Source organism: Mastacembelus armatus, chromosome 15 (genome assembly GCF_900324485.2).
Source record: "Mastacembelus armatus chromosome 15, fMasArm1.2, whole genome shotgun sequence".
NCBI classification, from domain to species: domain Eukaryota; kingdom Metazoa; phylum Chordata; class Actinopteri; order Synbranchiformes; family Mastacembelidae; genus Mastacembelus; species Mastacembelus armatus.
The window spans coordinates 21,609,264-21,625,897 of NC_046647.1; the positions used below are offsets into that span (position 1 = coordinate 21,609,264).

Consider the following 16,634-nt stretch of genomic DNA (forward strand, 5'->3'; position numbering starts at 1 on the left):
GTAAACAAGGGAAGCGAAGGAAGTGCTCAATCCTTTATTTAACATAGGATGCAAACATACTGTCATTGAAGTTATTTAAGTAAACATACATGCTCATGCTCACTGAATAGCATCAAAAGTAAAAATAAATGTTTTATATGTTGTGAAGTTTGGTCTGTATTTTAAAAGCCGATCAATTGTGTTAGAAACAAAACCTTCATTTCTAAAGCAGCTACTAACTTTAGTTGGACGTCACATAAATGTCATGAAGATCTGAAATGTAGTGGATGATAAATGTGCTTCAGGTTTGTTCTTCGGTACAGTAATGAAGTAAATGTCACAGGAGTCGGTGACGACCAAAGTCACGTTTTTCAGCATGTATTAATAAGGAGACCTGCATTATGAAATGAAAATAGTTGTTTTCCACTGAATTAAATGTTTTTGTCCATCTGTGTTTTCTACCTGCAGCCCTGAAACCTGCATCCTGTGCCACCACTGAGGTCAGCGTGTGTTTACGTGTGTTTACGTGTGTCTTTGCGTGTTTGTGTGTGTTTACGTGTGTCTTTGCGTGTGTTTGCGTGTGTGTGGGTTGGCCGTCGTAGTGGAAACACTTTGTCTCACTGGAGAAATCTGGAGAGACTTAGCGGCTACTGTGGGTGGAACAAACCACACACACATCATACAAAGAGCTTCTTATGTGTTTTTTCCCTGTACTTGGAAAGTGTCCATCTCTTCTTTATGAAGGTGACACAGAAAAGAGCCTGCTGCTGTTAAACACCTGCATCTTCCTCTCATATCAGTGGCCTCAGTGCTCGACTGAGCTGAAGATCTCCAGATGTTGAAGCTGCGTTCTGCTCTATGTTTTTATCATTGTTCATCAAATGATTCTGTCACAGTCAGTAGTACTGCTGATCTCACTGACAATCCAAGGATGCCACTGTTGCTCTGGTCCATGTTGGGCCGTCAATGAGCAACAGTGGCTTCAGTCTTCGTGATGTGTCTCACACCGTTGGGTCTAATCTGACGTCTGCTCTTTGGCCAATTCAACATGTTGAAACCAGAGAGGCCGTTGTTTTGTTGTTTGGTTTAGTGAATCGTGTAGTCTCCATGATTTCACCTGGTTTCTTTTCTTTTTCACCCCCGTCTCTTTGTTTCTCCTTCCACAACCATGAAGACCCAGGCCTGAAAACACCAGCACCACCTGCAGTTTCTTCTTCTTGATTAGAAGCAGCTTAAACTATCTATGGTGTGAAAGCATATCTTTGATTGAGAAGTAACACTTAAAACAAACAGTCCACTTACATACCCTGATAGAAAAGAGCCAGTAACAGGTCACCACAGTCTATCAGACCAAACCCTCTGTCTCTCCATGGCTCTGGTTCCAAAACAGGTCTCAGTTAAAGGGCAGAGGAGTTACAGGTTAGAGATTCAGTAAAGGGATTAGGACACCGAGGAGTTAAACAGGGGACAGGGTAAGGTGGAAGGACCAAAGGGGTTACTATACTAGAGGTTTAAGGAGTCTGGACGATCGGAAATGACAGTCAAGGTTACAATGATGAGAGATTTACCGAGATACAGGAATTGAGATATTTATGGGTGAAGAGGACAAGGTTAGAATGAGTCTCATGGGTTTGTAATGTTAGGATATGACTGTGGCCTCCGTAACTATAGCAGGGTCTTCGATGTCAGCTTTACTTTGAATCATCCTTAGCTCCAGCTGGGGCGGACTGGGCCTTCGACCAGGACCTGCTAACTCTGAGGGAGAGAGGGTCGGTGGGGGGTGGGCAAATAAAAACAGCAGAAAAAATTAAGATAATTAATTTGCTTTAAGTGAGATACAAGACAGTTGTTTACAGTGCTGTGCATCTAAAACTACTGGCCTCATAGTGCTACGCAATAGTGATTATAATGCAGATCAATGAGGAGGTGCCATGAGCAGCATATTAAATGAAAACTGCATTTTCATTTATTTATTCACTGATTGTATTTCCCTGCCAACCATCGTAGGAACGGGAAGTGGAGCCTTGATCAATCGTCTTAGCTGAATTGCGTAGTGTATGAAAGGTGCTATACAAATTAATTTTGCCTTTGCCTTAGCTATATTTAAGCATCACCATGTACAGGGAAACAGGAGATTTGTGTGATTGAATGACTTGATAATATATTTGAGCCAAGTCAAAGTCCTTCTTTTCTTACCGTGAGCATAAGATATGGTCCTCTGGATAACATGGTGCATCACTGAAAAAGTCTTCTCACAGGCTGTCTGAGAGCCAGAATACAAAGTTAGAGTAAGTTTTATGTCTTCTGACTTGGCATATATGCACATCTATTTCCATGTCCTTTAAATGATTTGAGTAGTTGTGTGAAGCGTGTTATTGTGTGTGTACCTTTAGGTCATTAGGATAGTGGTGTGTCCATGCTAGCAGCATAGCAGCAAACAAATCTCCGGTTCCTACAAAGACGGCATCCACCTTGGGAACTTCTATTCGAACTCGCTGTGTCGTCCTGCTGCCATCTGGACGAACTGATCAGCAGAACACACACACACATGTTGAACAGAGGTCACGCCGAGCCCTAAATTCCTAAAGCTGCCTCACAAACATACTCAGACGCATCACCTACCGTGACGCTGGCTGCCCAAAGACACAAGGAAGCGGTCTCCCAGTCTGGAGGGCAGATCAGAGGAGGTGATAACCACTGTGTCTGGACCCATAGCATGGAGAAGATCCATTACCTACAGACAGACAGAGTGTGTGTAGTGGGACATGTACTTGGATAAAGCAAGAAAAATCATTTAAAATGTCAAAATCCTACAAATGCTTGTTCTGTAACAAGGGATTAGATAGTATGTTACCTCTACAGCATCCTTCTCTGTGCTGATGTTTTTCCCTGTCAATAATCTAAAACAGACAAATGTCCATTATGGTAATAGCACAGAAACAGAAACACTGAAATCATCAACATAAAAACAAAAATCCCCTTTGAAGTGTCCAAAAGAAGGATAGCAAGAAGATTCATTGCTAAAACCTTAAAACACCTGATTCGACACGCTGCAACACACAAGTACAACAAATTGTGATTCTGCAGGCATCAGGAAACACCACTAGATGGAGCAACTTGACAGTGAAGTAACTTGAGTTGAGATTTCTCTCAAACTGTGGAAATTTTCTTTAAAATGTCTGCTATGATCTCTGGGTCCCCCAAAGAAACCAACAAAACTCACTTTTCAACATTCAGTTGAAAAGTGAGTTTATGCCCCTACTACATTTTCATTTGATATAACTGTGCAGTCACAAAACACACGGCATCTAGAGTTTAATCCTCCTCCTGTTAAGATAATCATGAGTTGAACAAAACATCTTTAACAGGAGTACATATTAGATATTCATATAAAGACTGGAATTAAAACTGTACCTTTAATGAAATAAGGTTAAAGCAGGGGAGATGATGTGTATTTTTGGTTAATTTGTTCACTAATTTCTAGGATCATGAAATGTAGGTATTAGATAACAGCATAAGTGCCATTACATAAAGATGGTTTGAGCTAATACTCAGCATCTCACACAGTTACACAGTCAGTGAGGAGTAGGTTATTCAAAAGGATATCATCATGCTGTTTTTGAAATTATTACAACACATATTTGCAAATATGGAAATGTAAAAAGTTTGTACTCACTCAGCCTCAAACTGGTTCGGAGTAATAATGTCAGCAACAGGGACCACCTTGTTCTTATAGACCGGATAAAGATTCTGAGGAACGTACTGTAACACAGAACACACCGGTTGAGATCATAAAACACGATGAAAACACACAGATACTGCTCTAAAAATAAGATGAAAACACACATTCTCTCACACACACACACACACACACATAGAGAATGAGTCACTGTGTATATGTAGCTTCGTCAGATAACAATAAACCATCAGTCACTGAAAAATGAGTCTTGTAACACAGCTCCAGTGTAAATGTGTGTGATACACAGATAAAACACACACACACACACACACACACACACACACACACACATTAAGGCCACAAAAGTTTTTGGTAAAAATCCACCTAATAACTGCACACATAGTACATACAGTGTAAAGCTGCTGGTAATCTCACCATAGATCCATGATCACCGAGCACAGGGTCACACACTGTAACGACACAAACACATTCAGAATGAGACAGCTGCAACAACATTACATAAATACTGCAGTGATGGGAGGCGTGAAACCAGATTTGCAGATGTAAATATGTTCAAGCTGCTATATAGAGAACCCAACTGAAAAACCTCTATAATTCATTTGAATGTGTCAAACTGAATAACGCACTGCTGTGTCCCCATTATAGGTGCAACTCTGTCATATCTCCACTGATGCAAACTGCAGGTTAGGATTTAAACAGAAGAATGCATTTATTTCTTTTTTAGCTCCTACAAACAAAGTGAGTGATGAGTGTTGAGTGATACCAATTTAAAAAAAAAATTAAAAATGCAGTGTTAAGAAAAAGAATAATTCCTGTGCTGCTTATGTTTTTGTGAGTGCACGTCCTGGCCTGAAAAACAGATTTCTAGAATAAACTGCATAAATGTAATTATGTAAAGTCATGTAGCTATGAGATGAATACTTACCATACACCAGGTTGGGGTTGGCTCTCTTTAGCTCCTGAACAATGTCCACCACCATCTCTAAGAAGGATGTGTCTCTGGTATACCCTGAACACAAAAACACACACAAATCACTAAATATACAGCACATCAACAGAAATATTATAGGAGTTCTTATTTGCAAAGCATTATCAGACACTCTGCCCTAAGTATTCTGTTTATTTATTACCCTCATTGTCTTCTGTTTAAAACGGTGAGTAAAGCAGCTCTAGTGTACTGGAGGTGAGTATACATGACTGAAATGGCCACTTAGATGTTCTTATATTCACTAGAAAGCATAAAAACCGCAGCAGCTTATGAGAATGCAGGATTTACTGATCATGCAGTTCAATTTACACACAAAAACCGAACGTAAAAACGTAAAATTCTAACCTAAACATGAAACTAATCTCAACTTTCCACTTACAGATGCTATCATTTTGAACAGAAAGGAAAAGTAGGGTGTTCACCTGTTAAAACATAGTCATAGTGGTGTACATTGTTCAGTTTGATGCCTTCATAAAGAACATGCAGCTCATCTGCTGTCAACACCTGACCTTTCCAATGAGAATAACCTGCAGAGAGGAGAGCAGAGGTGTTAGTGTTCGTTTGACTGCTGACTAAAAATAATCTTAAAAACTGGGGGATTTTTATTTAATTGTCTGTGCAGAACAGTTTGTACTGAAAAGTATAAACATGCCTTTGTAAGATTTTACAAACAGAACATAATGGGCTTATAAAACATGATGCACCATTAACCACTCTCTCTCCACTATTTAAAGTTGTTTAAGACACCTCCATCAGCTAAAACATTCAAAAATCACACATTACTACTATATACTACTATTTTTCTAGTAGCAGTTGTATGTAGTAGTAATATTAGTACATCCTGGGACTATTTTTCCCGAATTATTAGAACTTTTATGTTTTATAGCTTAAGCAGTTCTTGTCTATAACTCTTACGTACTTTTACTTAAAGATTTTCAAGGCAGGACATTTACTTGGAAAATGCTGTGCTCATTCTATATCCAGGTATCTCCAATCCAAGCTGCAAAGAGTTCACCTTTCCTGGATTAAGTTACAGAAACTGATTTGTTTTGACTCGTCTCTACCAACACTAAGTCAACAGTATCTTGTTAGGCCATGTAGCTCCCTCTTGTAGTGTGATCTTCAAAGAACTAAATGCACCAAAGGAAATGTTTTTCACTACGTCTCTGAGCACACACACACACACACACACACACACACACACACACACACACACACACACACACACACACACACACACACACACACACACACACACACACACACACACACACACACACACAGATATGTGGAGCAGCACAGTCTGTGTTCAGGTGAGGACAGAAGGGCGGCTGCAGGAGGACAAGGACACAAACCCCAATACAGCAAACACACCTACATTATTTGCACAAAGGTGTATTGAGTTCGTCCGTGTAAGTATTTGTATATCTGGCTATGCATATGTGTCTCGTACTGTATGTACTGCATGCGTGTGACGTGAATCCCAATGTAAACATGCGGTGATGCACGTCAGACATGTTTGCTGCAGGCTGATGATGTCGCAGCTCCAGGTGAGTCACAGTCGGGTCACGTGTTGGGGGGTTCTGGTTGCTAGGCAACAAGCTGAGAGAAAGCCAAAGGGGCTAAGTAAGAAAGATGAGCAGTCAGAGCACTCAGTGTGTGAGTGTGTGAGTGTGTGAGTGTGTGTGTGTGTGTGTGTGTGTGTGTGAGAGAGAGAGAAAATGAAGACAGGCCTACAGATAAGAGCTGCTTCTGTCGTCATCATTCGCTGCTGCTGCTGCTATCACGACGACTGCTGCTGTTTACTGCTGCGTGCCGTCGCTCTCTCCCCACTCCCTCCGTCTTTCTCTCCATCATCTGCTGCCTGTCTCTCTGCCTCTATTAACCTTCTCTGTCCCTCTCACCAGCCACTCTCTTCCTATAAGAAGCAAACGCCTTCTTCAATATGTCACATCAAATTACACACTCTGCTCGAAGGGATTGCAAAGGTTACTTTCCAAAACACAAGATCTGATTGAGCCACCTGACTAGTCTCAGGTAATTTTATGCTAAGGTCACTCAGACACATTTACACCATGGATATGATCATTTTCTTTTTGCCACTGATCTTTTTCTCGACATTGTCATCAGCTGTTCTACTGTTTACTATATATGGGTTAATAACAGTAATCATGAGAGCAGTAATTAGAATAATAATAATTTTTAAAAAACTAAATACCACAATGACCAATATTATTTTGAGAGCCACAGGTCACGATTGTCTTTCAAAATCAACCAAAAATTTTCTTTGGAAGATGTTTTCCAACTTGTACACAAACCTCATCACGCGTCATCACTGTCCTCTAAATATAAAATTACTCCAGGCTGTGCTAAATGTTCTAGCATGACAAATGTTTTAGTGACAGGTCTATAGGATCCAAAACCATTGACCTGAAAATAAAACCAGTCCCACACACCTTTAATCACTGTATCAAGATGATGATTCAGGTCTTTGTTTTTTGTTTACATGTAGTAAATATTTTTAAAAGTGGTCATTCTCCAGACATTTTAGGAGTGTTCGGGGTAAGTAGGGATTATCCTGAACAACTAGATTTCCGTAAATAAAGACAAGTCACTGCTGAATTTTTTTAACTGATCTTTCTGTAGAGAAAAGTGGTCAAGGGAATGTTTCATCATAAATGTTTAGCCGAATCCAAGCTGCAGCTGTTTAAATGTAAATTACAACTCCTATTTTGTACCATACAACATGCAAACAACATAAAAAAAGAGGGTGTGATGCCTGAAATGTGTCAAACAACAACAACCAGACTGCAACAAACAAAGGTTATGATTATCCTGCAACTGGAAGTACTTTTTCTACTTTTCCTTTAAGTTGGTTGTGGAAACCTAGCTGTGGTGTCTTTTGGTCTGCGCTTGTTAAAAATATAAAACACAATAGGCTTTTTTTCTGACATAAGCAGGTAGGATAGCCCACCTACCACAAATACTCCTCTGAATGTTGTCATAATGTACTGACCCTGTGAGGATTTCTGAGTCTGGGTACTGCTTCTATCGACCGTGCAGCAACATCTGGGCATATGTTTGTTTTCAGTGCTCAGCTAATTCGTTCTTCCAGTTTAGTTTTCAAGAAAAACATGAGCTAAGATCACCCATCAGAGCAAGGAAGTGCAGTTTCAACATTCATGGGACTGATAATTAGGTCTAAATATTATGAGCAAAACGCAGCAACTGAACATCTGAACTGTACAAATCATGCAAACCAGAAATAAAACTGCTGCAGAAGAGAAAAGATCATCTTGTCAGCAAGGAGAGAAAACGTCTGTTCTACTTGCTTCTGGAAACATTTATTAAAATGAATTTGTAGATTAGAATCTTTAGAACTATTTCAGTACTTACTCAGCTAATACAATCCATTCACAACATTTTTGGCAAATAAAATATGGGGTGTTTTAGGATTATAGCTGCGAGAAACAGATAAAGGGTGAAACTTAGCTGAACTTGAACTCAAACAGACTTACTCTAACTTTCAGTTCCTGTTATGCATCAGGACCCCAAAAGACCCCAGATTTCATCTTTAAACAGACCATCCGTGACTAGTACAGTCTCTGCTACATCCTCTAAAATCCATTCCCCTATTACTAGTTTAGAAATGTCCTCTAGAGCCACAGAAGACTTTACACAGATGTACATACAGCAAAATAATAAATTGGTGCATAAAACAAAATAATTGTAGACTAAAACTAAACACTGTAACCAAACACAACACAGTAATTGTTACCATTAAAGAGCAGAGAGTAAAGTGGCATCATTGCATCAAACCTGTATAAAATGTGAATGGAGTTTGAGCCCTACAGCTACTTGTGTGTGAGTGCTGCTCTGGTGTCAGCCAGCGAAGTTGCTGACCTCCTGAAAAACTGGACTCATTCATCTGTCGGCTTGTCAGCAGCAACACGGCCTCTGCCTCGACGACAACCATCTCTGCAAAGCTTGCTAACACCTCGTCACGACACCAGAGGCACTCGCTGACTCATACACTCCCACACACAAATTAAACGCTTGCTCACAAAGAAACATGCCATTCACCAGTCTTACCTGTGTGGTTGGAGAACTGGACAGAGTTGATTGAGTCCACCTCAAACCCTAAAACCTGGAAACAGGAGACACAGAGGAAGTGGTTTAGGTGTCAGGAGAAGTTAGGACTAACAGCCACACAGGCAATAACTATATTTTAAGTACAGTACAAATCGCTTTTGCCCACACAATATGGAAACTACAAAGCAACTACAGCCCAGACAGTCAGTATCTGGACAGTGCAGCAGCACAGTCTGAAATACAATAATATATACTACCGGTACATTAAAGTGCCAAGGCTCAGATTTAATTAGGTTAACATTAGTACTCAAATATGTATGAAAGTATGAAATGTGAGATCGTCTTTGTAATTCATAAGAAGTTGTTATGTCTCTTTATGATAATTCTGTTTCTCTTTCTGGTATTTTTGTCACATTTTGCATCTCTCTGCTTGTTTTGAGTCAGTCTGTGCCTTTTGGCAGTTGCTTTGCCTTTGAGACCATTTGAAATATGATCAAAACAACAGGCCAACTAACATATTAAATATGCATGGTATACAAGTAGTTTTCAAACACGTATTGTAATATTAACATATGTAATATTGTAAAATGAAAATGATTCCACATTTTTATGGTCACAATAGCAACATGAAGACAAGTCTGGGACTGAGACTTTTAGAGGGGCAGAAAGAAAAGCACAACTCCATTTGAGTTCATTAAACCCCAGCTGTGATCTGGAGATAAAAGCAACAAACCTCTCTGTTTAACTTCAGCTGACATCTGCACAGAGCCCCTCTTCTTCTTCTGTTTTTCTCAACAGATTTTTGTTAATTACGAGAGAGAGACGCACACGACTCACCCACATGCACAGTCAATTGTTATCTCAATGACTTGATTTAATTGGCCTAAATCAGGAAGCAGGCAGGGTGAATGAGTTCTTTGTTCTTTCCAATTGACTGTTACTTTGAGATACCACCATCTACTTTGAGACGGTAGAAGAAGAGATTCCCCCAGAAAAAGCAGTGCAGATAGTAACTCCAACCTTGGAAGAACTTGTCAATTAAATACAAACAGCATGAAACCTACGTATATATATATATGTTCCTAAATATGTACACTCCATTGGAACTGAGACCAACAATTACTTTCAACATTAATTAGGCTACCAATTATTTTCTTGATTAATCTTTTTTTTTTTTTTTCAATTAACTTCAGGGAAATTGTGAAATGTGGCAGTTGTTATATCTGACCAACACTGTTCATTCTCATATTTAGACCTGAAAACTATTAGTACTCTACTGCTTTTTACTTGTACTGTGTTGCACTAGACTACACATTGATAAATGGGGTGGAAAAACATTAACCTCTATTTGTTTAAGTGAGATGTACCTAATAAACTAACAAACTAGAATATGTTACAACTTTAAATAAACATGAGTTTCATGACTACAGTCTGTTTGATTTCACTTATCAACAACATATGGAAGCGGCCCACAGATTTTGCACACATGTATATACATGTGGAAAGTGATCCTGGAGATCATTTGTCCAAGAAAAGTGTCTCCAGGTCTTTCCGCTAACTAAGAACATGTTATTTAGGTCACATCCTTTCTCGCTCTATTCATGAGCCTGAAGTCACAGATTGTTTACAGTGCTGCTGACGGAAAGCTTCCACTCACACATCATCAGACTGAAGAGATGATCTTAACACTTTAGTAAAACATCAACATTTTGCCTTTTTGAAGAAACACTTACAGCTCCTGTGGTAAATTCCCAAATGAGGAAACCCTTCTCGTAACAGACAAATGAAGAGTTTCTTTAATTAACATGTGTCACATCAGTCAACACTGCTATATTTACAGCTTCGTGACTTGGCAGGCAGATTTCCTCAGCTTTGGGTTGGCTCTTGTACCTTCAATGTTAATTTGCACCTTGTTAAACGTGTGTATACGCTGCCTGACCTAGAAATTTTATATATGTTACTAGTGTTTTTTTTTTAATGTTTGACTTTACCATCTTACTCACATGTCTAGAAATAGGTCACTGTAGGATGAATATCAATTTACAGTATGTTTATGACAGTGACGTGCATTTCATGACAACCAACAATTCTGTAATCTATTAGTCTATAAAATGACAAAATAAACAGTCATCACAGCTCAACATGTTTCTACTACGAAAAAAAAGGCACTACATCACAGACAATACAGCAGCTCTCTCTCTCTGAGGGTTTTCTTTGAATGCTAATATTTCTTAAAAAACTACTACAATTAAAGTAGCTACAGCTAAAGCTGGTGGGAATATCATTGTTTGTGGGTATCTGCTCATAAAAGCGCTGGTTCATCATCTGGGACCCATGAATGTGTGTAACAAATTCCATGGTAATCCACTTACTAATAGCTAAGATTTTTAGACTGGACCAAAGTGGTGGACCAACCAACATTACCACAGAGCCATGTCACTGGTAACTGACAGAGCTGCAACAAGCAATTATTTCTTATTACTACTGAAAATGACTTAAATAATCCACAAATCACTGTAGCTCCAGCCATGACTTGTATAATTACTAAGAATATATATAACCTAACACCCATGTCTTGACATTAAAAGCTGAAGGACTGACTCTCACAGCAGCACGTGATGTGAGCAGCTGCAGAACCCTCTGCCAGCAAATATCTGAGCTACTGAAGTGTCCTTAAGCAAAACCCAGCATCCCTGCTGCTTCCAGGAACACACTATAGAGCCATCCAAGTTATTTTCATTATCAATTCATCTTGGCTTGCTTGCTGATTAATCATTTTGCTTCTAAAATTTTTGAAAATAGTAAAATGATTGGTGTGTGTTATGATTCCCATTATTTATACTGTGACACACGTCCCTGCTTTGACAGAATGATTGTTAGGCTCCATGCATTTGAAAGGAAACCCAGCTGGCTAAAATTCAACTTCACTCAGTAAAAATGCTTAAATCCCTCCCTTACATTGTGCTGGAACACGTCACTCATCTTGAATTTTGTTTCTATGTGAAAGTTGAATCTTTCCAGTCCAGCTAAGGCAGCCTGTTTCCATCTTCAGTGACGTCATTAGCAGGAATCCAGAACCAGCCAATCTGAGCCCTGCTTCTTCACACGCCGCCTCCTGGTTGCTGACATGGCCAAGATTCTCCGTCCTGACAACAGTGAGAGGGATGCCCTACACGCTCACTGACGATATCATCATCATCTTAGCCCTGATCTTCAACACCAACTGAATCATGGTTAGTACAGTGAAAAATGAGAGCGCCTCCTTCACTGACCTGTAGGGTTTCTGTTTAGTCTAAATTTAACACACTGACAGTCTTTTTATGTCCACAAGCATCAGCTGTGGTTCATTCATAAACTGACTACTGCACTATGCCTGTCTGGATCTGTCTACATAAGTTGATTCAGATTGATATTCTACTTAACATATAAATCAGAGCTGAAATGATTATTCAATTTATTAGCAACTGCTTTGATGATTGATTATTCATTTATGCCCATTTCAAGCAGAAAATGCAGAACATTGGCCTGTCGCAGTTTCTCAAGTGTATCTTTGGGTTATGGACCATTGGTCAAAAAAATAAGACATTTAAAAGGTGTTAACTTGATCTGTAGAAAACTATAATGAAAATAAACATAAATTACTTACATCCTTGAAAAAAGCATATTGATATTGAATCTAATGGGGGATAAATACTAAAGATTTCTGTGAAAAGCCAAATGCATCAATTAGTCCTATGTTGACCTTAACTATGAAGCATCCTGGTTAAGTAGGTTGTCCAGGTCTGGTACGACATACTGGTTCCTGTCTGTGTCTAGTGTAAGCTTAACTAAGCTGAACTGGTTAACATTATATTTTACATTTTTTATTTGGTTCAGATAGTAGTTGAACACTAGTGGCTGCACTGAACCTTGCTGACATGCATCAAAGCCCAGCAGCCATTAGGGTAACTGCAAAATACATCCTGAGGTGCTGCAGGCTAAAAATAGACTGCAATTCTTACAATAAGTGGCCGTCTTTGAGGATGATGGAAAATGTGCTGTTGGCCTGTACTAGCTTCACCATCACTACAGACTGTCACACTGCTGCTTGTGGAAAATATTAAGCTATAACAATCACCAGCACCATCAACATGTGGCAATTATAGAGCCAATGCAATCACTGTTATCATCCTACTGTCAACATCAGGGATCATAAAAGGAAATGACTATCACTTTCATGGCCAGGAGGAACTAATAACCTCTGTGTCCTTTCACATAATGTCAAATCAATGGCTTGTTCTCAACACATTTAGTCTTTTTGTCTCCTTATTCTGGTAGTTATGCGTTCTAGGAAAACACACTGTAAACTCTACATTTAAATAAGTGTTATTGCTACTGTTGATATAGATGGTGACTCGATATCAAAGCCATTGCTTCCTAATATTAGGCTAAAGAACAAGACACATGAGTGACTCAAAAGCAGCAGCAGTTTTTCATCTGCAAGTGCTTTACAAGCCAATGTGTTATTCAAGTTAAATAACTGATGCCTGCTACCCTGCTTTTTTTCTCATGAGCTGTTGATTAGTGGTGGGAGTTAGATAAACAATAATCAGGCACACTAATATGATAGAAAAGTGGCTTATATCATAACATACATTAACAAAACAAACAAAAAAAGTGAAAATCATCTTCCACTTTCTTAAATTTTGTTACCTACCAGTTGCATCAGCGGTGGTCACTTGCAACTCACTGTACTGTACTCATTAACAAATGAAAGAAAACTCAGTTTTGTTTACAATAGAAATAAGGGTAATTGTGTCCCACATTACAAATGTACTAATCACTGCCAAGTTACATGCAGTTTTTAGGATGGAATTACACATATTGTGTAAATACAGGCATTGGGCAAACCCTCAATAACTAGAAATCTGTTCTTCCAGAGATGGATATACATTGTTTTTCTTTTTTACCAAAGAAAACAACCAGGTTCAGGTCAGAAAGTGAGGTCAAAATGACATTGCCTGACTGCACAGCTCATGTCAACCTAATATTTCATTAGAATAATGATATAAATCGATACGTATCACAAATCATACTGCTTATTAGATTATAGATTCTGTGACTGGATGTTAAGTTTGCTATTTGGTTGACAGCACAATGGAGAGGAGCACGGTGATGGAGACAAGGGGAGAGGAGCAGGGTTTAGTCACCAGCAAGACACCTGGGAAAGAGCATAGGGTGCCACATTGTCCTTTGGGGCTGAGCACCCCAAGAAGGACACTACAATCACCCCTGCATCTAATATTCCCATACAGATTATGGCCATTACTTCTGCCTGCCTGCTGCTGCGAGAAAATGATGCAACCTGAGGCACCAACAACGTGGTGACTGGCTGACACCTGATATATACAAAATGTACAAACTATACAATTACTGCCCGGCTAACTGAGGACTTGCAAAAGGCTTTTCCTACATAGCAGTGACCGTCAGCATTCATCCAAGTAAGGTCATTTGATTATCAGACACAACTCTACCACCACCGGCGACCAAACTAGTCATTAACAAGGTCGAAGTTGCTCTACAGCCATACATTCATCCTTAGTTTTTATAAGACTCATATCTTTTTTGCGATTCATAATAAAAGCTCATAAATAAACACCTTGCTCTATTATTGACAATGACAGGTGTCGTCTCTCCACCAGATAATGGGTTTCTCATTCATTCACAGCCCAAAGGTGCACAACCGGTCATGATAATACCCATATTCAACACATTTCAGTGAAATTATCTGTAGGGGGAACGAATTCTGTCAGGAAGCAGAATTTTTCACGACACCTGCCATCGCGTTTATTGCTTGACATTTCGCTAAGCTACACCAATTTACTTCTACCGTTACACTGTTATTTTAAGCTCGTCCAGAAGTAGAATAATTTATGGCCTTTGACACTTTAACAGTAGGAAAAATAAAACTAATCGCGGCCAGTTTAACTAATTTAGCGGTGGTTACTGTTAGACTGTACGAACTTTATACGCTGTATTTAACACGTATCATCACAAAAACTGGTATTTATGTTAGTCGGTTCAGTGTTTATGGAAAGTCGCAGCCAGAATATTTGGGCAAAGGGAACCGAGTGTGCCAGACAGGGTCGTGTCCGATAACGAGGGTCTCGCATCACGCTGTCCGATAATGGATGCATGCGAGTTGTCTTTACCTGTAATGGGAAAGAGGCGCTCTTGTTGCCCACGTATCCCCGGACTACATGGCTCTGTATGGACAGAACACGGCATTCCATGGCGGCTCCCGGTCAGCCGAGGAGAGATGCAGACGGTCCGTTATTTCACCGACAGTCACGTCCACGCATAACAACACGCAAACAAAACGTAAACACAACGGCCGCGCTGCCAGCTAGCGACAAGCAACGTTAGTTAGCTCGCTAGCTAACCAGCTGCGCGCGGGATGGCGGTGTGTGTGAGCGCGTGTGTGGCGGTTGTAGCGGGTGATGTGCGGTGAACGTGCGTGATGGAGAGAGAGAGAGAGAGAGAGAGAGAGAGGAGAGGGAGGGAGAGAGAGAGAGGGAGGGAGAGAGAGAGAGGGAGAGCGTGCGGCGGCCCCTCGAACAGACACGCGCGGACCAACACGCACACACAAAAACAGCGGGAATCCGCGTGGCAATGAGCGTTTAAAGGTGTCGTTAACGTTTAAGCTGACCCACGTAAAAGTGTGTCAACCGAGGGGTCCCGTGCAGCTCACACTAACACCGAAGGGCAACGTGCACGCCGGTTTTTCTACACAGGCAATCTGTGCGAGGGCCTAAACCGACTGACGTCATCACAGCGGCAATGAGCGCATCGTGCTCCACACAAGCTGGATCCGAGTGAATGTCAATGACAGCTGTTCTCATATTTTGTTCCGTTTGGTTTTCTATCATTTTCCGCAGCCGAACTGTCTTTTAAAACCGGTTACGTTAATAGGCTGCACAGATGACAAGGTTTCCCCTGCCAAAATAAAGGCCACTCGCAAATGAACATTATTTTTTGCCGTTTAAAGAATGAAGTCTGGCGCTGCGCTCTCGGGGTTTTGTGTGCATGTGTGCATCTGTGGCTGTGACTCACACTATCTCTATCTCAGAGTCGTGACTGGGGGGGTTTGACTTGGCAAAGACTGGCCCTGTCACCACACAACACAGTGATGGATACAACAAACAAATCCTGAATTTCCCTTTGGGCATAAATAAAGTTTATCTCTTTTCAAATGGAGGTGAGAGGGAGAAATCACGAATAGAGGGCGAAGCTATGATTCACAGACAGAGGAAGACAGAGCTAAATGATGAATAGATATTCAGTAGAGAGCTCCACCTGCTGTTGTAGGTCACAAACATCCTGTAAATCAGAAACTGCTTAAATAATATAAAATTAACATTTTTAATAAAATAATATCATTTATATTTTATTGCACATTGTAAACAAACAGCCAAGAATTATTTTGCTTTGTTTTACCAGCAAATAATCCAAACAAGCTTTATATTTTTCCTAGTGCTCTTTGTAATGGAGGAGTCACCCAGTAAAACCAGAGGACAGATGGTTGAGGTAGAGCATGAAGTGTAGGAGTTTTGACCCTAGAGTGAAAACAGCAGAATTTAGAAAAGCTCCTATCCTCATTTGGAAATACTTTTAATTTTTTGTCACTGTATATACTGCATTGTATCTGTGCAGTGCATCATCCAAGCCTATTTGAAGTTGCTGGCTAAGGCTAATCAGAAATATGAGATAATTATTCATATGGTCATTCTGCTTATTCTGTGTCAGCTCCTCAAACATCTAAATTATATAAATCAGAAGTTTTAATCACACCCCTGATCTTGTTCTGACATATGGCAGTGAAATTAATTGTATTTC

General features: G+C 39.9%; 1 protein-coding gene across 3 annotated transcripts; it reads right to left on the reverse strand.

The window, feature by feature from the left end:
• Positions 1-1,552: 1,552 nt before the first annotated feature.
• Positions 1,553-15,536, reverse strand: LOC113132223 (pyridoxal kinase-like). 3 transcript variants are annotated; one of them, XM_026310194.2, is made up of 12 exons: positions 9,493-11,003; positions 8,760-8,814; positions 6,405-6,585; positions 5,090-5,194; positions 4,605-4,688; positions 4,094-4,128; positions 3,656-3,741; positions 2,834-2,879; positions 2,602-2,713; positions 2,367-2,503; positions 2,176-2,242; positions 1,553-1,734 (listed from the first exon to the last, which is right to left on the reverse strand). In XM_026310194.2, the coding sequence occupies exons 3-12, from the start codon at positions 6,430-6,432 to the stop codon at positions 1,619-1,621; spliced, it is 816 nt and encodes a 271-aa protein (XP_026165979.1). In that variant the 5' UTR covers positions 6,433-6,585; positions 8,760-8,814; positions 9,493-11,003; the 3' UTR covers positions 1,553-1,618. The 3 variants fall into 3 exon arrangements, with proteins under 3 accessions (XP_026165979.1, XP_026165977.1, XP_026165978.1); XM_026310192.1 differs by lacking the exons at positions 6,405-6,585; positions 9,493-11,003 and adding an exon at positions 14,951-15,536; XM_026310193.1 differs by lacking the exons at positions 6,405-6,585; positions 8,760-8,814; positions 9,493-11,003 and adding an exon at positions 6,121-6,222.
• Between the last annotated feature and the right edge of the window lie 1,098 nt (positions 15,537-16,634).